The sequence below is a fragment of the Kogia breviceps genome, chromosome 11, assembly GCF_026419965.1.
Source record: "Kogia breviceps isolate mKogBre1 chromosome 11, mKogBre1 haplotype 1, whole genome shotgun sequence".
In the NCBI taxonomy this organism is placed as follows: domain Eukaryota; kingdom Metazoa; phylum Chordata; class Mammalia; order Artiodactyla; family Physeteridae; genus Kogia; species Kogia breviceps.
In genome coordinates, this window is record NC_081320.1 from 74,745,755 (window position 1) to 74,769,451 (window position 23,697).

At 40.3% G+C, this 23,697-nt stretch overlaps 1 protein-coding gene across 8 annotated transcripts in view; it reads right to left on the reverse strand.

Moving 5' to 3' along the window:
* CRIM1 (cysteine rich transmembrane BMP regulator 1) overlaps positions 1-23,697 on the reverse strand; it is a 211,980-nt gene that overhangs the window by 153,056 nt on the left and 35,227 nt on the right. For all 8 annotated transcript variants that reach the window (XM_067007818.1, XM_067007816.1, XM_067007817.1 and 5 more), the window contains exon 2: positions 10,004-10,177. In XM_067007818.1, coding sequence (XP_066863919.1) covers positions 10,004-10,177 — 174 coding nt within the window. The remainder of the gene's footprint in view (positions 1-10,003; positions 10,178-23,697) is intronic.

The following is a 23,697-nucleotide window of genomic DNA, read 5'->3' on the forward strand; positions in this document are numbered from 1 at the left end:
CTGCAATTTAAGCGAAACACGTGTATCTAGATTTCAAAATCATCTTACATATATGAACCAAAAAATGAAAGATAATCACATTATCAACTTGTGACTTTTTATAAAGGGTAACAGCAATACAGACTTAAAGTTGCATAAAGGCCTTACTGCCTTAATTAAACAAGTATCCTTAATGGCACTTGGGCAGCTAAAGCAAAAATCAAAATCAGGGGGACCTTGACGGTAAGGAGGTGAAGGTAAGGTTAAATGTGTTTTTTTATTTGGTCAAGGGAAGGGTGTTTCTTTTCTAAACTTGGTAAACAATGTTAACTTAATTCCTCAAAAATATATTTTTAAAACAACTTAGATAATCTAAAGCAATATATTCACAAGCATAACACTGATTTCAGATGTACCTAGCCTAAGAAAAATAGAATCTGTGATGAGTCATTTTAATGAAGTAAATGACTAACTTAAGAATTGTGAACCGGTGCATATGAATGTCTGGAAGCAGAGAAGGCACAGTCTCTGCAACACAGAATGCCTAGCTTCAAAATAAGTAAGAACCAGAGTCTAAGAGGTTCTCTTTTTTTTTTTTTTTTTTTGGTAGTTCAGTACATATATTTTATTATCAGGGATTATGTAACAGCAGTTTTGAAGGGCCAAGTGCTTCCCAAAGTTCCCTAAACTTCATAAACCTTGTAAAATGTATAACACCTATCTCCGTTTCTATCTGCCCTCCAACGGAATAATTATAGTACTGATAATTTGTATGGACCTTATAAATTTAATGCTGCTATATCATAATCTCACAGTACACAGCAGTTATATTTTGAGAGAACATTTAATTTGACTCTCAGTATGTCTAAGCCTGTAAATTAATGATTACACTGGATCATTTTTACTATAGTCAATACTATATTATGAAAGATTTGGGGACAGTGATATTTAATACCATGCAGATAAATATAACTAAAAAAAATTCATAGATATAAGGTCTTAGACATATTTCTAAAGTTTAGCAAAGGTCAAAAAGGTAAAGTTATATAGAGAATCATCTCTACTAAAAACAAAACAATTTCCCCAGCATCCAAAGTTTGGGAATTTGTTCCTCACCATGTGATCTTACACATGCAGTATGAACTGCCTCAGTGGGGTTTTAATTTCTTTTTAATATTTACTTGGAAAAAAGTTTTTAAAAGTCGTGTAATGAAACCATTACTATGTATTAATATTTGAAGTAAAGCAATTTATACATAGGCTCTGTTTTTAAAAACAAAAAAAGTATTAGAAAGTAAGTCCAATGATTACTTAAAGACAAGATGTTCTCTCACAGCAGTACAGCAAATCCAGGGAGGCAGATTCACATAAACCCTCTATGACTTTGCTACCCAAAGTGTGGTGAAAAAACAGCCGTTAACAGTTTCTCCTAAGGGTTGGTTGGAAATGCAGACTCGCCTATCCTGGTCCAGTCCCGGTAAATCAAAATCTCTCTACGACGGTCAAGCTCTCTCAACTTTAAGAAACCTATGCGATTTCCTGTGCGTGATACCCAGGGCTCACCGTGGACCTCAAGCCCCATGTGGGAATTCGGGTTGGGACAGAGTTGGGTGGCTCTGTCATCTCTGTACTTGTATTATGGGATAGCAGCAGATTTCTTGCTACAGATGAAAGTGTCTCCATCCAGCACTGTTCCAGTGGCAAGAGGGTCAAGAGGGAATTCTGCTGCACCACCTCAAAGATGGACTGGGTATTAGGTAATATGCCCAGTTCTCTTTGATCATATTTTCTTGGGGTACTTTTTTGTGAGTATCCCACCCCCACAAAAAAACAAAAAACTTTTAAGTAAAAAAGTTCTGTGAATAAAAGCAGAGAGAATCATAATTCTTTCTACATATTAATTAAATGTGTCTACTGACAAACATTACAGATGGCATCGAGAGCTAGAATACCTGATTAGGCCAAACAGCACAGGCTGTACTGTAGGCTACAGACCAAGAAAAAGATAACAACCAATAATAACATTTAGCACTTACAGTTTACTTGTGTGAAAAAAATAAGTGCAACGTAGAAAACTAAAAATGGAGTAAGAAGCTCACGTAATAGTTAACATTTCCTTAGGTAGGACTGAAATAGTAAATTTAGGGCACAGAATAATTAATAAAACTTAAGGCTCTGAAACAACTGCTATTTGGATTTTTAAAAACTGAAAGAAAAGTCTACTAAACAGAAGCCATGTCTCTGTGTCATAATTAGTTTAGCTTCAGAGGATACAGCCTTACTATGTAAAAATCAAACTTCCCTTTGTTTTAAGCAGCAGAAAAAATACACATATGAAAGCCCATATAAAGATATTCTTTCTAATTCTTAATTTCTGCTTAAGCATACATATCATGCAATGTAAGTTTCCGAGATAGGACAAATGCTTATAAATACCATTTAAGACATTTATAAAATATCTTTAAAAAAAAATCAAAAGCCAATTTCCACAGTGGATCTAAAATGTGAGTCAATTTATGCACCTGACCTTTCAGGCAATTTAGAAAACGGTTAAAGGCAAAACAAAGTCAAACCAGTGGCATCTGAAGTTCAGTGACCCATAGCATGTGCTTGATACATACTTTTTGAGTGAACAAATGAATGAATGAATGAAGAATTAAAGCAGCTCTAAAATGAAAGGAGCAGCCTCAGAAGGCACTTGTAGAGAATGCTGAGGAGAGGATCCTTCTGGACTCAAAGAGTCTACGACTATAATGCTATCTCTTCACCCTTCTATCCCATTATTTAACCATCTTAGCGCTCCTACTCTGGATGGCTCTAATCTCAGGTGGGTCTGACCAGCTCTCCTAGACTCAAACACCTGTAAAGTCTTTCTTGACTAAGGGGGTACAAATCAATGAAATAACCGATCAGTTAATTAAAGTGATATATTCTGTTTTATGCATCCCACTATGTTGGGTGCCAACAGCTGTGTTTTAGGCTAACGTTCAGTCCGCTGACATTAACAGTTCTGAGGCTTTCTTCCACTATACTAACAGAGCACTCGAGGCTTCCTGCACCACCGTCGCCGCACAGGACGTTTCGTCTTGATTTTGGTGTGTTAACACTTACAGTCGCTCTTTTTCCTCCATTAAGCACATTACTGTCCCATTAATCTTCCTAAAAGGGCCCATATTCCTCCCATCACTTATAACCCCCAAGGTCATTGACAACCCAGGTGGGTCTCCCTGGGAGGATGACTCCTGAATCCTTATCTCCAGCCCAGATCTCTGAGTTCCAGACCCATAACTCCCGTTTTTCCCATGATTCTCCACAGATACTTCAAACATAACAAAACAGACTCAATATCCAGCTAATCCTGCCTCCCGTAAGGTTGCTTTCCTGGTATTCCACACCCTAGTATATGACAGCACTATACACAGCCTATCATGCCCCTGCCAAGCATCTATCTTGACAATCACCCCTCACCCCCAAATCTGGGAGTCTTCCTCTTCCTCTTCCTCATCCTCCAAAGTCGATCAGCCACTAAAGCCCACTGACCTGGCACCTTTATCCCTTCCGTCTGGCTCCCTCTGTCCCGTCCTCTCTTGTCTATCTCCAGTGCTGCTCTTCAATCCTCCTTTCCCTTCTGTTGGACCACTCGATGCATTTCTCAGAGTTGAACTCAGTTCCCAATTCCTCCACAAAGCCTTCCTTGCTTTACCCCTCTTATGAATGTATAGCAGTTCTTATTTCTTACTTGTCCACTCAACATAAGACAATGATATAAAATACCTCATGACAATTTTTGACTATCTTTTCTCTAAAATATCTTATAGAGAAAAAATAATTAAATACAGCCTGAAATTAGAAAACTTTAAACATTACCTCTAAGTGATTTTGGCTAAAACAAAGGAGGACTTTCTTAAGTCCCAAGTGTCTTCTTCCTTTTGCAAAACGTTCATTGCGTAGCTCCAAACAGGAATAAGTTCCACAGCACCCAAACTATTCCAGTAATCCACGTGATGTGTGATGTCAAACAAGTATCTTTAAGAACATATTTCATGGATCCCACACAGATATCCCTTTGGCTAGACTCTGCCTGGTGATAGATCAGTGTGAATTTGGGTTGATTTTATTTCTCTCTAGAATCCCCCAACAAGGTCAGACCTGCTTGTGGAAAGGGCTGACTTTTCCTCAAGGATGTATGTCTGTCTCTGTAGCCCTCAGTATACTTATCATGAAGCTATGTACGTGAATGCTACTTAATGAGTCAATTACATCAAAAATTACTTAAATGACAAACAGTTCTACTTCGGTGTCAAATTTAATTTATCCAAAACAAAGCTCTTGAGCCCTCCTTAAATCTGCTCTTGCTCCTAGTAAAGAACACTACAATTTGCTTAAACCCTAAATCTAAGAGTTCTCCTGGATTCCTTTCTCACCCCCACATGTCTACAACAAGTCATCAAGTCAACAAGTCTAGTTCCAAATCATCTCAAACCCACCCATCTCCCCCTCTCCAGCTCTCAGGTCTGAGTCCCCCTTATCTCTTACCTGAACACTACCTGTGGAAGATTCCCCATTCTTGCATCTTTCCAGCCTCCTCCCAAGTCTCTTCTCTACCATGTTCATTTTTTAGAACACATACCAAATTACATCACACCCTTGTTCACGATCCTTTAACAGCTTTCCTACGTACTCATCCCAAAATCCACACACCTCATCATTATCTAAGACAAGGCAGTTGTGTGACCTGGCCCTTATCCACCCCCCACCCCCATGACATTCCAGCCACACTGACCTTCTTGCTTTCTCTCAACATTCTTTCAACACACCAAGCTCTCTCTCAGCTTAGAGCTTTCGCGCTTGCAGTGTCCTCTGCGTGGACTTCTCTCCCCTCAGATCAGCACAAGTTCAATTCCTTACAGTCAGATTTCAGATCAAATGCTCTTCCTTCATGGAAAACTTCCCTGACATCCTTATCTAAAACAACTTCCCCAGGCAACTCCGTAATTCTCTATCATATCATCCTGACGATTACTCTTCATAGCTCTTATCATACTCCATGATACTCTCCTGCTCACTTTTGTGTTTATTGTCACCCCTCCCCTTCTGAATGTGAGCTCCACAAAAGCTGTACCCTCAGCAACTGGAACTGTGACCAGTACATGTTTGGCACTCAAGGAATATCTGATGGATGGATCGACAGACGAATGTTTTCTAGGGTGTTTTACATCCTTCTCTGAATCTGGATTGATTTCATATTTCTGATTACTTCTCGACTTTATTACAACCACTCTGAATTATAGTAATTTTTTTAGAAAACAAAAGCTACTTACCCCAACCTGTAGTCAGATGCAAACTTAAAAGTCCAACTTATTCACTGTATCATGGAAGTCTTTCGTATCAACTTTAACTACCATTACCAAGCCCAGAGAGGGCCCTGAAGAAAACCCTTGTGGCAGCCACAGAGGCTGGTACTGTTTTTGTTAATGTGGTCCCCTCTTCTGATGGTATATCAATTTAACTTTTGTGGAGCTCGGTACAGCATGTACCAAACCGATGATAAATAGGTAGTACGGCATAAAACTAAAAGCTTTATTAAGATCAAGGTGGGATGTGACTTGCAGTTCATTCCCTTTATCAGTCTTTCTCTTCTTCCTCAGAGAAACAAAGATAATTCTGACAAATTATTCCGTACAAAGGCATGGCCGCCTGTTTATCCAGTATCCTATTTCCTCTAAATTTGTGACAAACTGACTTTATGATGATGTGTTCATTAAAATCCAGGACCAATACCCTCCCTTTTAAACAAATATAATACACAAGAACTTTCTTTAAATACCCTGAACTTGCCATTATTCTCCATAAATCTATAAATACGGTATTGAAATGCCTTGCGATGACTTCCACACATTCTAAAAATGTTATCATTATGCTTAAAATTCATGTTCAGCATTCGCTCACAAAGCGTAGTAATGGGGACCCACGTTCTCTCATTATGCTCTGGCAAGAACACCAGTCCTTCTACCCCACCCCCACTGCACACATACCTTCACACCACAGAATGCCCCAGAGAACAGTCCTCAAAGGAAGGCTTTAACTAGAACTAACTACTCACCTTCTCATGACAAACCTCAAGAACGAAGTCTAAACCTATCACCTCTGGACTCAATCTTCCCTGGCTCTGCAAAATCACCCATGCTCTGCACAACCCTCCCATCCGAATCCTTCTACTGTGCCTTCTAGAACTCGTGGACTGTCATCACCAAAATCCCCTTTGCTGTTATTCTCCCCTCCAGATGGTTCCCTTCCCCTCTGTGCTCTGATGGAAACCTGGGTACTCCTCCCTGACTGCTCTCTGTCCCCTGAAGTCCTCTCAAGTGGGGACGGCTTCACCACCCACATGCCATAAATCCTGGGGGTGGGGTAGGGGTCCTCTTTGTTCTCGTCACGAATTTCAGATCATTCTTCCTCTTCCCCTTAAAAAAATGACACCTTGCTGGCCTGAAGCACATGCAATCACATGATGTACCAACTACATGTAGGTGTTGCATTTATCCACAGAACTTCTGCCTCTGTTCCTTCCCTACTGACTGTTGCTGTATCCTTCCCAGCAGCAATGGCATGGCCAGTCACCATAAGCACTCTCTTGCATAACTCTCAATCTCAGTGCCCTTCTCTTTGTATGAGACTCATCAGGAAAATTCCTAACCCTGGTTAAATCCTACCTGCGCCTCCACTGCATGCACCAGAGCTGGGGAAAAGCGCACAACTGTGCTGGCTGGTCTCCCTTCAAATTTATAACCTCAAGTAAGCTATCGGCACTAGCAGGCGACCCTAATACATTTCCCTACTTAATTCACTCGTCCTCTCTCTGAGGTGTCTATTTTTCATTTCCTCTCCCTCCCCAATTTTTCACACCCCTTCTTCGGCCTCAACGTCAGCTGATGACCTTGTTTTATACATCTCTGAGAAACAGGAACAATTTTGCTCCTCTCCCTCCTCAAAGACTTTGCTCCTGCAGTCATCACCTTTCTTACATTATCAGTTTCCCCCTTTTTACTAGATCATTCTTGTCATCATTCAAACATGCTGTAATATCGTCCATATTTTTAAAGTGTCTCTTGACCCTAAATCCCTGTAAAACCACCACCTCATTTTTCAGTTCCACCTTTTGAGATGTTTTCCCATTTCTGCTACTCGCACTATCATTCTTCTACTCTTTCACGTTAGGAACCCCAGAATCATCTTTGTATTTTCATCCCTCCCTTGTCTGTTAGCAGATACTGCACGTTCTTCCATCAAAATGGTGTGTTTCCATCTCTTCCTAGCTTTTCCCCTGCCATCCCCTAGACCAGTCTCTTGTGACACCACATCTAAATAATGGAAACAGCTCTCCAACAAGCTCCACCGAGCTCTCCAACAGAAGTTCCACCTGCAAATTCCTTCCACGCCCCCAAACCCCAATCTGCCTAACACTGATTTCTCCACGCTCTGTTGCTGTCGGCTCATACAGTGACTTCTGATAGCTCCTATCACCGGGCCTAACCTTCCTGAGCCATGTGGAAGACATTTCATCATCTGGTCCAGTCCTGCCTCCCCATCTTTAGTTCCTATTACCTATCAACATAAAAACTTGCTCTTTTACAGGACTTCCCTGGTGGTCTTGTGGTTAGGATTTGGCGCTTTTATTGCCATGGCAAAAAAAAATAAACTTGCTCTTTTAGATTCATTTCCCAAGTGTCTTTCATGTAAGTCATGCAACTCTCACTTGTACATTTTATTCTTTTGTCCATATCATTCTTCTTCCTGGAACCCATCACCATCCAAATTCCAAACTGTTCAGACTCCTCCTCCTCCACAATACCTTATCATATAATGCCAGGCCACATTTTTTTGGCCCTAAATTCCTATAGCATTCCAAGTCTTCATTGCATTTATTAATGATTTAATTATATACAGTGATATACCATCACTAACTCTTTCATTTGCAATATATACTTCAATAGAAGTAGAGTTTTTTCTTCAAAATCATCTCTCAGGAAGGGGAAATCCCCCAATATTGATTTCTTACAAGGCCTCAAATATTACAGGGTGCTTTATTTAAAAAAAAAAAAAAAAAGTACGATTTGTGGAAGATACATAAACCTTAAATGACCTCAACCAATCCTACTTTGGGATTATAAGGAGGCCATCAGACAGAATCTGTTTAAAAAAAAATAAGGGGGAGGGCATAGAGAAATTTAATCAGCCACAGTAATTATTCCTGAGGGAATGATGTCAAAATTGGAAGTGCTGGATCTTGTAAACAGCCTTTTCAGAAACACCTGAAAAATCAATACAGTCTCCACACTGTAAAGATCATAAATATTCACCTCACTAATTAAAAATGTAACTGTCCTAGTTCTATGTGAAAAGACACCGTGTTTTGGAACGAAACTTCTTGTGATAACTTGGATTCAAAATCTGCTGCATCTCCAATAACTTAGATGGCAATAAAGAGGGTGTGCTCAGAAAACAGCGTTAAATGACACGGAAATCAGCTCCAGCAAAGACAATGACAGTGACGGTGAGGTATTTGAAATATGACTAAAACAGTTTTGTGAAATGTAAGAACAGCAAAAAGTAATACTCTAAATTGCTGTATTATTTTATATGACATGATAAAATCTGTATGAATAATTAATTTAATTTAATAGACATTTGACCACTTCATCTCTACCCCTGAAAGTTTATACACTGAAGTTGGCAAAATATACTATTTTTTCAGCGGACAACGGGGGTGAAGACGGGGGAGCAAAGAGCCGCAAGACAATAAAAACGAGTGTGGTAACTGTGTTGTCTATGGCATAATGTGATTCAAAAAAGACTTTACATGGTTAGAACTTGGCTTGTCAGTCATCCACTGTGTAGAGCTGAGTTTTTCAATATTCAAATTCAAGGACTAGAATAAATGTTATCTAAGACTCTCTGTGTTTCCAAAATTTTATTTCTGTTGTTTTCTACCGTACTCTCTTTTAAAGATTCAGCAGCATTGGTAAACACAAAGAGAAATGCTATTTTAGAGGCGACTGCACATTTCCCATTCTTTACTACCATTTAATATATCTGATAAACTTAATACAATTCAAAAACTTCAGCCCTTGCTCTATTGCCCTTATAAGCTTGACTTTGGACTTGGAAAATCCTGGGTATTCCAAACTATATTACCAACTTCTCCATCTTTGAGCAGCATCATTGTAGAGACAAAAGGTATATTTAAGAAAGTCTCGTTCAGTCTTCTTTTTCCCCTGAGCAGAACCTGGGGCTCAGCAAGAGTTCAATGCTGATCAGGGCCAGGGCTGAGACTCAAGGCCATGCCACACCCTCTGTTAATCCTGGTGGTGAGGCACAGCACTCGCTCTGGGCATGCCACTCCTAATTACTTGATTACTTCATATTTTCAATTCCTAAATTTCTTTTCTAGGTTTTATGCATGAATGTATAAAAGTTATGGGCCACGTTATTTTAATGTGATTTCTGACTTCATTCCAGAGGGGAAGCACCCAATGACCCATCCACACCTATATGATTTTGAGCCAATCTCAGCCTCCAGTCGCCACTGCACAAATCTCCCACCTCTTCTAAAGAGATGCACGTTCTTGCCAGATAGCTACATTTCTAATTAGCGCTCTCCTCATGGAGCACCACCCTATGGTAAATCACGCGGAATGGACACAGTAACAACAGATGCTGACCTCAAGCATGCCACGTGTGAAATCACCCATTATGCAGAGGTGACCCAGGCAGGCTGGCACCAACTGCCCTGGCCGTACTACCGCAGCATGACCATTCCACCGCTTTCAGGAAACACGCACGTGCGTGGACACACAGGCACACATATGCCATCACGTCCGTACCTAGTCAACTTTCTGCATCTTGTCTGAGATTATCAAAGCTACCAATCTCTGTAAGCTTGTCTTTGCCTTTTCCAGATGAAATACCATCACTGCTCAGAGTTACACAATGCTAATGCTTATGACTGAAAATGTGTACTTACCTTCAATCCTCTTTAAAGCTGAAAGGCACATATCCTTCCTTGGAAACTCAAAGGGATTGTTACAGGTTCGAATGGTGTCACACTCACATTTCCCATTGATTATATTGCAGCCAGAGACAAGGTTTTCATTGCACGGTTCAAAACCAAGCAGCTGGTCATCATCCCAGTTCTCATCTGTAAAACAATTAACAACCACATAATGTTTGCTTATCAGCTTCATTCAAAGGCCTGTCTGAGAGCAAAAATGGGCGAGGATGTCAAGATTAACATCCGATTTTGACACCTCAATTTACGAAACGCAGATTGGCTGCAATTTTACAAATGAATGAAACCCCACCTCCTAATAGATGAGAAGAATATAGCCATACATGTCAACATTAACTAGCTATATATACAGACGTTTCTAATCAAAAACCACTACTCCTCTGATGTGTTAGTACAGAAACAACTGAGATTCCTTTAAATTTCTTCATTTTAAACAAAGATTCCAGGATTTTCCCATGTTCAATAAAACTACATCTGTCAATCTACAAAATTATTCCAACCCCCCCCCCCCAATTTTTTACCCCATCTGGTAGAGACCAGCTTCAGGTTTAAAACAGCTCTGCAACTTCATAGATCAAGGCAGTGCTAATAAATGTAAACAGACACCACCCAAGGAGTCAGGAATGGGATACAACGGAGGAGATGCCCTCTAATGCACTTCAGTACAAATGCTAATGTCCATTACTGCCCACAACCAAAGCCAGAAACAACAACAAACAAAGCTAAGGGCTACAGCCTAGTGAGAGGCTGAGGTCGTCAAATTCTGCGGCTGAGACCATATCAGTGTCCTGGGTCATGGAATGGAGTTGACTTTAAGAAATAAAGTATATTTTAAAACCAACTTTCATGGGAACCAGTTCAGACAAATGAAACAAACATGACAGAACCACAGCAAGACTCAATCCTTAATAATATTCCTCATAGTTGAAATGCCTCTTGTAGGAAACCAGACTATTTCTCTGAGTCTCTGTGATGTTATGAGTTCCCCCCCACTCTTAACATTATCTTTATTTTGTGTTTTTTTTGTTGTTTTTTTTTTTTTTGCGGTACGCGGGCCTCTCACTGCAGCGGCCTCTCCCCTTGCGGAGCACAGGCTCCGGACGCGCAGGCTCAGCGGCCATGGCTCACGGGCCCAGCCGCTCCGCGGCACGTGGGATCCTCCCGGACCGGGGCACGAACCCGCGTCCCCCCGCATCGGCAGACGGACTCTCAACCACTGCGCCACCAGGGAAGGCCCATTATCTTTAATAGATACTTTATCACACCTTAACTGGGCACTGACTATTAAATAGTAAACATGTTTCTGATAACCATATCTGGAGAGAATCTTTTAAAAGTGCTTGAATTTAAGATACTTAAACTTGTTGCTCAAAGTAAGGCAGGTATAAAGACATCTTAAGAATGTGTTTTCACAAAAGACAGCGCAAACAAATGGCTATAATTTTTACAAGGCTAACTTTTCCTTCTGGTGACATCGTTGACTTACTGCCTAAGTCAGGAAAAGACTGTTCTCCCTCACTGAAATAAATAATTTTCTTGTCAAGGGGTCTTTAGAAGGATATCATTTACAAAATAAAGAGCTTCAGGGTGATTATTTGAAAAGGGAGAATAGAAAATCTCCTGTGTTTTGATTTCAGAAGATCAGGCTCTCATTTGATCAAAGCTTCATCTCTTAGTAAAACAATTTTAGAAGCTTAAACAAAAACAGAAGTTATCTGTTTTAAGATTTATTTTCCTATTTAGCCTGGATTTGGTCTTTAGAAATAACAGGTATATAACATGTATACACACAAAGGGACATTCCTATCTTCAAGATGACAGTGAAATTACTAAATTACATTGAAAGGAAAACTAGAATAGAATATACTGAAACAACTCAACACAGTAAAGTAGGTGATAATTTAGTCTTTGGTTATAACACATGACAAAATGGCTCACGTAAACAATTTCTTATCTCTATATTTAATTGTTGACATGTTATTAGTACCACCAGCCTAATATAGTTCAGCAAAATTTACCATAAAGAAATTCTTTTGACTGTATATTCAAATTTGTAATTCAAAATTAGTTCAACCCTAGGAACCTAAAAATCAGTAAGAAACTCAAGTAACATTTGAACTACTGAACAACTGTATTTCTCCTCATTCCCATCCCATATTCCAAGAAGAAATCTTTATTACTATCTTTGTAAATATATGCAGTTAATGTATCACCAAATCAAGTGGATTCTGATGCAGATTTTTTTTCCACAATAAACATCCCTTCCCTCCATCATAACTGGAACTCCCTGAAGACATCACCCTCCTGAACCACTGCAGCATCCTCTAACCTGTCTCCTTGCACTACCCCATTTCCCACACTGTCAACCAGCATCATCTTCCTCAAAAGACAAGCCTGCTCATTGGTTCTCTCTTGCCAACAAGAAAAAGTTCAAACTTCTTATTGTATAATACAAGGTTCTTCATGATACAGCTTATACCTACTTGTACAGACTCATCGTGTACCAATCCCTCACACATCTTTTTTTTTTTTTCCCTGCAGTACACGGGCCTCTCACTGCTGTGGCCTCTCCCGTTGCGGAGCACAGGCTCTGGAGGCACAGGCTCAGCGGCCATGGCTCATGGGTCCAGCCACTCCACGGCATGTGGGATCTTCCCGGACCGGGGCACGAACCCGTGTCCCCTGCATCGTCAGGCGGACTCTCAACCACTGCGCCACCAGGGAAGCCCCCTCACACATCTTAATGCTCCAATAAGCACACAGATTCTCACTACAAACCCTCAATAAATGCTCCCATGCCTTTGCTCACAGAGTATCATTGCCTGGAACACCTCCTTCCCTCCTTCCTCTGATAGCTCCTATTCATTTTTCAAGACCCAAGTCAAATGTTACCTCTTTGAGAAGTCTTCTCCAACTCTGAGCTCTCTATCCTCCACGCTCCTACAAACACCTGTACACACCTCTTACCCTTTCTAATAATGGTTTCATGCAAGTCTAACTTCCCCATTAGACAAAGAGTCCTCACGTGCAGGAGGAGCCAGGTCTTATCCAACTTTGAACCACCTTAACCCCAGGACTTAGTACAACCGTTCAGTAACTATCTAGTTTTCCATGTCACTGGTATGGTCAATGCTGTTGACTATGCTTTTTTTTTTTTTTTTTTTTAAACAGAAAATGTCTTGTGAACAAATGCATAGATGTATAACAAGGAAAACATGTTTCATTATAATGAACATGTTTACATAATAAAAATCTTATTCAAAAACCTTATTAGGGCTTCCCTGGTGGCACAGTGGTTGAGAACCCGCCTGCCGATGCAGGGGACGCGGGTTCGTGCCCCGGTCTGGGAAGATCCCACGTGCCGCGGAGAGGCTGGGCCCGTGAGCCATGGCCGCTGAGCCTGCGCGTCTGGAGCCTGTGCTCCACAATGGGAGAGACCACAGCAGTGAGAGGCCCGCGTACCGCAAAAACAAACAAACAAACACAAACCTTATTAGTGAAGCATTAATGAGGCAGGCATTTTGAAGAAATGCTCAGTCATACTTTGGTACCTTTCTCTCTAGGCATCAACTGTCATTAGTCTCTTTCCCAGTTCAGCTCTAGGCTTCAGCCTCTTATCAACTGGCTGGCATCAACAGCCCGTCCAAGAAGTCCATCTCAGGGCCAATTTGTTTTCACTGCCAGATGTTTTTCTTTGCCTCCCCACAGGAAGACCATATCCCCTGTGTGTGGAATCAAAATTAAAAGGCAACTTCCCTTAATGCCCTCTCCAGCTCCTCACTGTTCTCAGCAGAAGTCTCTTGGCAACAGCGACAGGTAAGCCTGACCATCCCCTCAGGAAATGTCATGGCCACCCTGTCCAGTCAGGAGGCATCTGACTCTAAAGCAAAAAATGTTTTACATGCTTTTATTTTCTTTTTTGAGAGGAAACCCCTTCAATTCTATGCCCCCCATCCTAATCAATACTTTGTTTTTCCTTTAAAAAGGGAACTTTGTAGTTCCCTTAGCAACCACTGCTTTATAGGATCAAGTACAACATGTTTATGAGACAAATGCTTTTATGCTTTTCTATTACAGAACATTATACTTTAATGTAACAGCCATCCAACAGGGATTGAAAGCAAAAACTGAGTGAACTCTGATTATACAGAAATCAAATCTGAGCCCAATAGTGCCGCTGACAGCACTTGGCAAATTTGATGTTTTACAATCTCTTTTCCTAAGTAACTCCACATATACAGCACAAGGATCAAGGTTCTGATTGTGATATAGTTTCTGAGTTCTCCTTGGACTAGTCAGGACTTTAAAAACAAGGCGGGGGGGATTAAAAACAGGAGTACTGCCCTTTAACTATTTATATCAAGTAGTTTTTTCCTAGTGCTCTCCATGGGACAAGATGTAGTCTCCGAGCCTGAAAGGTCAAGATAATTGAGATACCTCTGCAAATGTATTTTTAAGTTTGTAACTTCTGCAAGACACCAAATGCGAATTTCTCTATATACAAAATGAAAGAAATGTGATAATTTCATGTATGAATTAGAATTCGCGCATGTTCAAATATATGCAAATATGTGAGTACTCCAGCGAAGAGTCAGTTATAACTAACTACTAACCTGACATCTCCACTCAGACACTTAGAAGAAACCAGGAAATGATATTTTACCTCGAGACAACTGTGGGACTTCAGTAGGCAGAATTATTTCATGCATTCTTCCCATTTCATTCCAGAGAATATTCACAAGATGTATAATCAAGGATTGAAATTTAATAAAATTAATAACTTGTACTGCTTCAATAAAGGGCATTCTTAAAGGAAACTGATTTTTTTTCCAACATCTTTATTGGACTATAATTGCTCTACAATGGTGCATTAGCTTCTACTGTATAACAAAGTGAATCAGCCATATGTATACACATACGCCCATATCCCCTCCCTCTTGAGCCTCCCTCCCTCCCACCCTCCCTATCCCACCCCTCTAGGTGGTCACAAAGCACCCAGCTGATCTCCCTGTGCTATGCGACTGCTTCCCACCAGCCATCCATTCTACATGTGGTAGAGTATGTCCATGCCACACTCTCACCTTGTCTCAGCGCCCCCTCCCCCTCCCCATGTCCTCAAGTCCACTCTCCACGTCTGTGTCTTTATTCCTGTCCTGCCCCTAGGTTCTACAGAACCACTTTTTTCTTTTTAGATTCCATATGTATGTGTTAGCATATGGTATTTGTTTTTCTCTTTCTCACTTACTTCACACTGTATGACAGACTCTAGGGCCATCCACCTCACTACAAATAACTCAATTTTGTTTCTTTTTATGGCTGAGTAATATTCCATTGTATACATGTGCCACATCTTTATCCATTCATCATCAAGTGTCAATAGACACTTAGGTTGCTTCCATGTCCTGGCTACTGTAAAAAGAGCTGCAATGAACATTTTGGTACATGATTCTTTTTGAAGTATGGTTTTCTCAGGGTATATGCCCAGTAGTGGTACTGCTGGGTCATATGGTACTGCTATTTTTAGTTTTCTAAGGACCCTCCAAACTGTTCGCCATAGTGGCTGTATCAATTTACATTCCCACCAATAGTGCAAAAGGGTTCCCTTTTCTCCACACCCTCTCCAGCATTTACTGTTTCTACATTTTTTGATGATGGTCATTCTGACCAGTGTGAGGTAATACCTCATTGTAATTTTGATTTGCATTTCTCAAATAATTAGTGATGCTGAGCATCTTTTCATGTGCCTCTTGGCCATCTGTATGTCTTCCTTGGTGAAATGCCTATTTAGGTTTCCACCCATTTTTTAACTAGACTGTTTGGGGTTTTTTTTGATATTGAGCTCCATGAGCTGTTTGTATATTTTGGAGATTAATCCTTTGTTGTTTCATTTGCAAACATTTTCTCCCATTCTGAGGGTTGTCTTTTTGTCTTGCTTATGGTTTCCTTTGCTGTGCAAAAGCTTTTAAATTTAATTCCCATTTGTTTATTATTGTTTTTATTTCCATTACTCTAGGAGGTGGGTCAAAAAAGATCCTGCTGTGGTTTATGTCAAAGAGTGTTTTTCCTATGTTTTCCTCTAAGAGTTTTATAGTGTCTGGTCTTACATTTTAAGTCTTTAATCCACTTGGAGTTTATTTTTGTTTATGGTGTTAGTAGTGTTCTAATTTCATTCTTTTACATGTAGCTGTCCAGTTTTCCCAGCATCACTTATAGAAGAGGCTGTCTCTTCTCCATTGTATATTCTTGCCTCCTTTATCAAAAATAAGGTGACCATATGTGCATGGGTTTATCTCTGGGCTTTCTATACTGTTCCACTGATCTATATTTCTGTTTTTGCACCAGTACCAGACTGTCTTGATTACTGTAGCTTTGTAGTATAGTCTGAAGTCTGGGAGCCTGACTCCTCCAGCTCTGTTTTTCTTTCTCAAGATTGCTTTGGCTATTCGGGGTCTTTTGTGTTTCCATACAAATTGTGAAATTTTTTGTTCTAGTTCTGTAAAAAATGCCAGTGGTAGTTTGATAGGGATTGCATTGAATCTGTAGATTGCTTTGGGTAGTAGAGTCATTTTCACAATGTTGATTTTTCCAATCCAAGAACATGGTATATCTATCCTTCTGTATCATCTTTAATTTCTTTCACCAGTGTCTTACAGTTTTCTGCATTCAGGTCTTTTGTCTCCTTAGGTAGGTTTATTCTTAGGTATTTTTTTGTTGTTGCAATGGTAAATGGGAGTGTTTCCTTAATTTCTCTTTCAGATTTTTCATCACTAGTGTATAGGAATGCAAGAGATTTATGTGCATTAATTTTATATCCTGCTACTTTACCAAATTCATTGATTAGCTCTAGGAGTTTTCTGGTAGCATCTTTAGGATTCTCTATGCATAGGATCATGTCATCTGCAAAAATGTGACAGCTTTACTTCTTCTTTTCTGATTTGGATTCTTTTTATATCTTTTTCTTCTCTGACTGCTGTGGCTAAAACTTCCAAAACTATGTTGAATAACAGTGGTGAGAGTGGGCAACCTTGCCTTGTTCCTATGCTTAGTGGAAATGGTTTCAGTTTTTCACCATTGAGAATGATGTTCACTGTGGGTTTGTCATACATGGCCTTTATTATGTTGAGGTAAGTTCCCTCTATGCCTACTTTCTGGAGGATTTTTTTAACATAAATGGGTGTTGAATTTTGTTAAAAGCTTTTTCTGCATCTATTGAGATAATCATATGGTTTTTCTCCTTCAATTTGCTAATATGGTTTATCACATTGATTGATTCTGTATATTGAAGAATCCTTGCATTCTGGGGATAAACCTCACTTGATCATGGTGTATGATCCTTTAATTGTGCTGTTGGATTCTGTTTGCTAGTATTTTGTTGAGGATTTTTGCATCTATGTTCAACAGTAATATTGGCCTGTAGTTTTTTTGTGTGACATCTTTGTCTGGTTTTGATATCAGGGTGATGGTGGCCTCGTAGAATGAGTTTCGGAGTTTTCCTCCCTCTGCTATATTTTGGAAGAGTTTGAGAAGGATAGGTGTTAGCTCTTCTCTAAATATTTCACAGAATTCACCTGTGAAGCCATCTGGTCCTGTGCTTTTTGTTTGTTGGAAGATTTTTAATCAGAGTTTCAATTTCAGTGCTTGTGATTGGTCTGTTTATATTTTCTATTTCTGCCTGGTTCAGTCTCAGAAGGTTGTGCTTTTCTAAGAATTTGTCCATTTCTTCCAGGTTGTCCATTTTATTGGTATATAGTTGCTTGTAGTAATCTCTCATGATCCTTTATATTTCTGCAGAGTCAGTTGTTACTTCTCCTTCTTCATTTCTAATTCTGTTGATTTGAGTCTTCTGCCTTTTTTTCTTGATGAGTCTAGCTAATGGGTTATTAATTGTGTTTATCTTCTCAAAGAACCAGCTTTTGGTTTTATTGGTCTTTGCTATCATTTCCTTCATTTCTCTTTCATTTATTTCTGATCTGGTTTATGATTCCTTTCCTTCTGCTATCTTTGGGGGTTTTTTGTTCTTCTTCCTCTCATTGTTTTAGGTATAAGCTTAGGTTGTTTATTTGAGATGTTTCTTGTTTCTTGAGGTAGGATTGTATTTGCTATAAACTTCCCTCTTAGAACTGCTTTTGCTTCATCCCATAGGTTTTGGGTCATCATGTTTTCATTGTCATTTCTTTCTAGGTATTTTTTAATCTCCTCTTTCATTTCTTCAGTGATCTCTTGGTTATGTAGTAGTGTATTGTTTAGCCCCCATGTGTTTGTATTTTTTACAGTTTTCTTCCTGTAATTGATATCTAGTCTTAAACACTGTGGTCGGAAAAGATACTTGATATGATTTCAATTTTCTTAAATTTACCAAGGCTTGATTTGTGACCCAAGATGTGATCTACCCTAGAGAATGTTCCATGAGCACTTGAGAATAAAGTGTATTCTGTTGTTTTTGGATGGAATGTCCTCTAAATATTAAGTCCATCTTGCTTAATGTATCATCTAAACCTTGTGTTTCCTTATTTATTTTCACTTCGGATGATCTGTCCATTGGTGAAAGTCAGTGTTAAAGTCCCCCACTGTGATTGTGTTACTGTCAATTTCCTCTTTTATGCCTGTTAGCATTTGCCTTATGTATTGAGGTGCTCCTATGTTGGGTGCATAAAGATTTACAATTTTTATATCTTCTTCTTGGACTGATCCCTTGATTATTATGTAGTGTCCTTGTTTGTCTCTTGTAATAGTCTTTATCTTAAAGTCTATTTTGTTTGATATGATAATTGTTACTCCAGCTTTCTTTTGATTTCCATTTGCATGGAATATCTTTTTCCATCCCTTCACTTTCAGTCTGTATGTGTACCTAGGTCTGAAGTGGGTGTCTTTTAGACAGCAAATATACGGGTCTTCTTTTTGCATCCATTCAGCCAGTCTATGTCTTTTGGTTGGAGCATTTAATCCATTTACATTTAAGGTAATTATCGATATATATGTTCCTATTACCATTTTCTTAATTCTTTTGGGTTTGTTACTGTAGGTCTTTTCCTTCTCTTGTGTTTCCTGCCTAGAGAAGTTCCTTTAGCGTTTGTTGTAAAGCTGGTTCGGTGGTGCTGAATTCTCTCAGCTTTTGCTTGTGTGTAAAGGTTTTAATTTCTCCGTCGAATCTGAATGAGATCCTTGCTGGGTAGAGTAATCTTGGTTGTAGGTTTTTCCCTTTCATCACTTTAAATATGTCTTGCCACCTCCTTCTGGCCTGCAGAATTTCTGCTGAAAGATCAACTGTTAACCTTATGGGGATTCCCTTGTATGTTATGTGTTGCTTTTCCTTTGCTGCCTTTAATATTTTTTCTTTGTATTTAATTTTTGATAGTTTGATTAGTATGTGTCTTGGCATGTTTCTCCTTGGATTTATCCTGTATGGGAATCTGTCTGCTTCCTGTACTTGACTATTTCCTTTCCCATATTAGGGAAGTTTTCAACTATAATCTCTTCAAATATTTTCTCAGTCCCTTTCTTTTTCTCTTCTTCTTCTCAGACCCCTATAATTTGAATGTTGGCACATTTAATGTTGTCCCAGAAGTCTCTGAGAGTGTCCTCAATTCTTTTCATTCGTTTTTCTTTATTCTGCTCTGCAGTAGTTATTTCCACTACTTTATTTTCCAGGTCACTTATCCGTTCTTCTGCCTAAGTTATTCTGCTATTGATTCCTTCTAGAGAATTTTAAATTTCATTTATTGTGTTGTTCATCATTGTTTGTTTGCTCTTTAGTTCTTCTAGGTCCTTGTTAAACGTTTCTTGTATTTTCTCCATTCTATTTCCAAGATTTTGGATCATCTTTACTATCATTACTCTGAATTCTTTTTCAGGTAGACTACCTATTTCCTCTTCATTTGTTTGTTCTGGTAGGTTTTTACCTTGCTCCTTCATCTGCTGTGTATTTCTCTGTCTTCTCATTCTGCTTAACTTACTGTGTTTGGGGTCTCCTTTTCACAGGCTGCAGGTTTGTAGTTCCCTTGTTTTTGGTGTCTGCCCACTGTGGCTAAGGTTGGTTCAGTGGATTGTGTAGGCTTCCCGGTGGAGGGGACTGGTGCCTGTGTTGTGGTGGATGAGGCTGGATCTTGCCTTCCTGGTGGGCAAGACTGAGTGCAGTGGTGTGTTGAGGTGTCTGTGAACTTATTATGATTTTAGGCAGCCTCTCTACTAATGGGTGGGGTTGTGTTACTGTCTTGCTAGTTGTTTGGCATGGGGTGTCCAGCACTGGAGCTTGCTGGTCGTTGAGTGGAGCTGGGTCTTAGTGTTGATACAGACATCTCTGGGAGGGCTCTCACCGCCTGATATCACGTGGGGCCGGGAGGTCTCTGTTGGACCAATGTCCTGAATTCAGCTCTCCCACCTCAGGCCTGGCAGCCGGCTGGGGCACCAAGACCTTGTCAGCCACACGGCTGGAGAAGATGGGCTATGAGTTGATTGCCAGCCACTGCCCTGTTGTAGCTCTGTCTCAGCTGTCTCCAAAGGTCACCCAGATACCTTGGGTTATTCCACCATTCCTCAGAACTGACACATGCCAGTCTGGGATTTGTAGATGTCCTCCTGATACTCTTCATTGAAATACCTTGCATTCACGGTGGTGACAGATATGCTAATAGTGTTGGTTCTCTTCAGTTCAGAGAGGGACAGTCTGAGCCTTCATGTGGCCAAGTCAGGAGCAGCTGGCCAACGGTCCCAAAGTGATGTCATGTCAGATTCCAAGAAGGCTTTCTGCACCACCGGAGCAGTAGTCCCAAGCAGCCGCTCCACTCAGCTGTAGCACTCTGGGGAACTTGGTGGGACCCCCAAACAAAGACTTCTGCCGGCTCTAGAGCCTGACTTTCCCACCCAGGCAAGGAGCTGAGGACAAAATCTCCCGGCCCTGTCTCACCAGAGAAACGGACCAGAAACTGATTTTTTATTTGGTTTGTCATTTAGTTATTAGTACTTACTTTACTGGAAGTGCATAGCGGTGACTCACTAACACAGTTTGGGGCCATAGCCTTTGCTCATGCTAAGATGCCAGCAGTTTTACCAGCATTGTTTTTGCACCAGCAGTGCAAATGTCGACACAGAATAAAAGCAAATAATATGTTAATAGTACTGTGAAAATAACTTTGACCTCATGTACAACTTGAAAATGTCTCAGGCCTCCCCAGGGGTCTGTGGTCCACACTTTGAGAACTGCTGTTCTAAAGAGTGTGTCTTGCTGGTACACTTAGGCCAAGATAGCAAACGACCCAGGTTTGAGAAATAAAAGATACTGGGTACCTCTTCCCCTAACAGTTACTACTGAACCATAAAAACACACTTCTCTAACGTGATTTTAGTTATACACAATTTGGAACAAAATGATGTCAGTATAATGCAGAAGGTGTGTTGGTTCATGTGTGATTTTCCCCAGCACATTAATGTTATACAAACATCAGGAGCAACTTTTCTCACAATAAAAGGAAAAGTCTTCACAGTTAAATGAACACCTTAAGAAAAGGCTTATAATCTTGTTTAAATTCCTTCCTTTAGTGCAAGAAATGGCTGCTCTAGTGGTTGAACTTTCCACTACATTTAACTGTCCGGGGAGGTTGACTGTACAAATGAAAAAGCTAGAGATATTCTCCCATGTTTAAAAAATCATGATGAAGAAACTACCACTGGGGACTTCCCTGGTGGCGCAGTGGTTAAGAATCTTCCTGCCAATCAGGAGACACGGGTTCGAGTCCTGGTCCAGGAAGATCTCACATGCCACGGAGCAGCTAAGTCCGTGGGCCACAACTACTGAGCCTGCTCTCTAGAGCCCATGAACCACAACTACGGAGCCCGCACACTGCAACTACTGAAGCCCGCTTGCTCTAAGGCCCATGTGCCACAACTACTGAGCCCACATGCTGCAACTACAGAAGCCCATGTACCCAGAGCCCGTGCTCCACAACAAGAAAAGCCCCTGCTCGCCACAACGAGAGAAAAGCCCACGCACAGCAGTTATGGCCCAACACAGCCAAAAACAACAACAACAACAAAAACAACAAACTACCCCTGGATCTTAAATGTAATTCTGATGAAATTAGTCTCCATTCAGAGTAAATACCTGTGAGGTTCCATGCCCTGAAGGAAGCAGCCTGAGCTCATGAGTGTGTAAGGCCGCAAAGGATGGGCTGCCCGGGCTCCAGATGCAAACGTTAAGAGCAGCTTACCTGAGTCAGGAGCTTTATTTGGATTCTTATTGTTTATATTTATCCTCTGTGTTCAGTTCCATAGGTTTTGAGTGATCTGCCCCATCCCTATTTTTCCCAACAGCTCACTTACCTTTAGTGTAGTGAATGATTTTGCAAAAAACAAAATTTTAAGAGTGTACATGTGGTACCAAAGAAAAAACACCTGAAACACCAGTACTTCCAATAGTCACCTTCAGTCTAACCCTGGACTTGGTCTTTCTGTTCCACAGACTACATTCCAATATTCTTGATGATGCCTGAAATTCCTTCTTTCCACAGTTGATATAACAGATTCTAAGGGCAAAGGCTATTGAGAAAGGAGTTGTGATCCTCAGGGTAGGAGAGGGGAAAAGGATGTGAAAGAAGAGGAGTCTTGGAAGATGTACAGAGACACAGCCAGTTCCAGATCTGGGAAGCAGCAGCCCCAGGGGCTATACCTGCTCTGTGCCCAGGAGCTCAAGAAACCAGCCATGGCAACCCTGGCCCAACTTGTCCCAGATTCCACCTCTCCGCTTGTCAAAATATATTTCCATCTGCTTGCTGGTGTCTGAAATTCCAGTAACATGGAATAAAATGTTTCAGGTATAACCGCACTTATTGGACAAAGTACTGTGTGTTCATCTGAAATGTCCAAATTCCTGAAGGCAGAAGGCATCTGTAGACTCAGAGCCTTACCTTTTCTACCTCATATCAGCTTAGGGTAATGGAGCTTACTCCAAACCAAGATATGGCTAGACCCCATTATGTGGCATTCCACTTACCAGAAACACGCTATAGTAGATATTAAAAAGCAAGACACAAGTTCATGGTACACACTCAGAAGCTCACAGTAATGGAATTCTGTTGGCAGAAGAGAGGCTGCTGGGAATATATATCAAATTAATTCTCCAGCTGTTCACATATCCCTGTGGCTACAGTAAGATGCAAATAGCTAGTACTGGCATCTCTATCCATGCCAGTCTAGAAACTCCAGTGTAATGTAAAATTGCTGCTCTTAACTCCCCCAGCTCCCGGCTGGCTGTTATCGTGCATTCAGCTCTGCTCAAGGAGGAACCTAATGCAGTGAGCTTTCATTCTCTCTCCTTCCAGCTTAAGGCAGATGCTCCAAAAGCTGGTGCTTCCCTTCCCTCTCTTCCTCATGCTGTAATCAGTGCAAAGCAAGAAGGGCAAAATTATGGTTATCAGTAGAAATGATTCATGACATAAAAATTTGTTTTATAGGCATTTCCACAAAGTAAAACTATGTTAGGCATATGTAACTATGCATCAGAGTAGACCAAGCCTTAATCTAAAACAATGGAAATACTAAAATATGCACACAATTTTTTTTGAGGACTCTTAAACTGATGCAAACCTCTAAATATATAACAAACATGACCACTGATTCATATTATGTCCAAGTGGGGAAGTCTTTGGAAAAAAAAC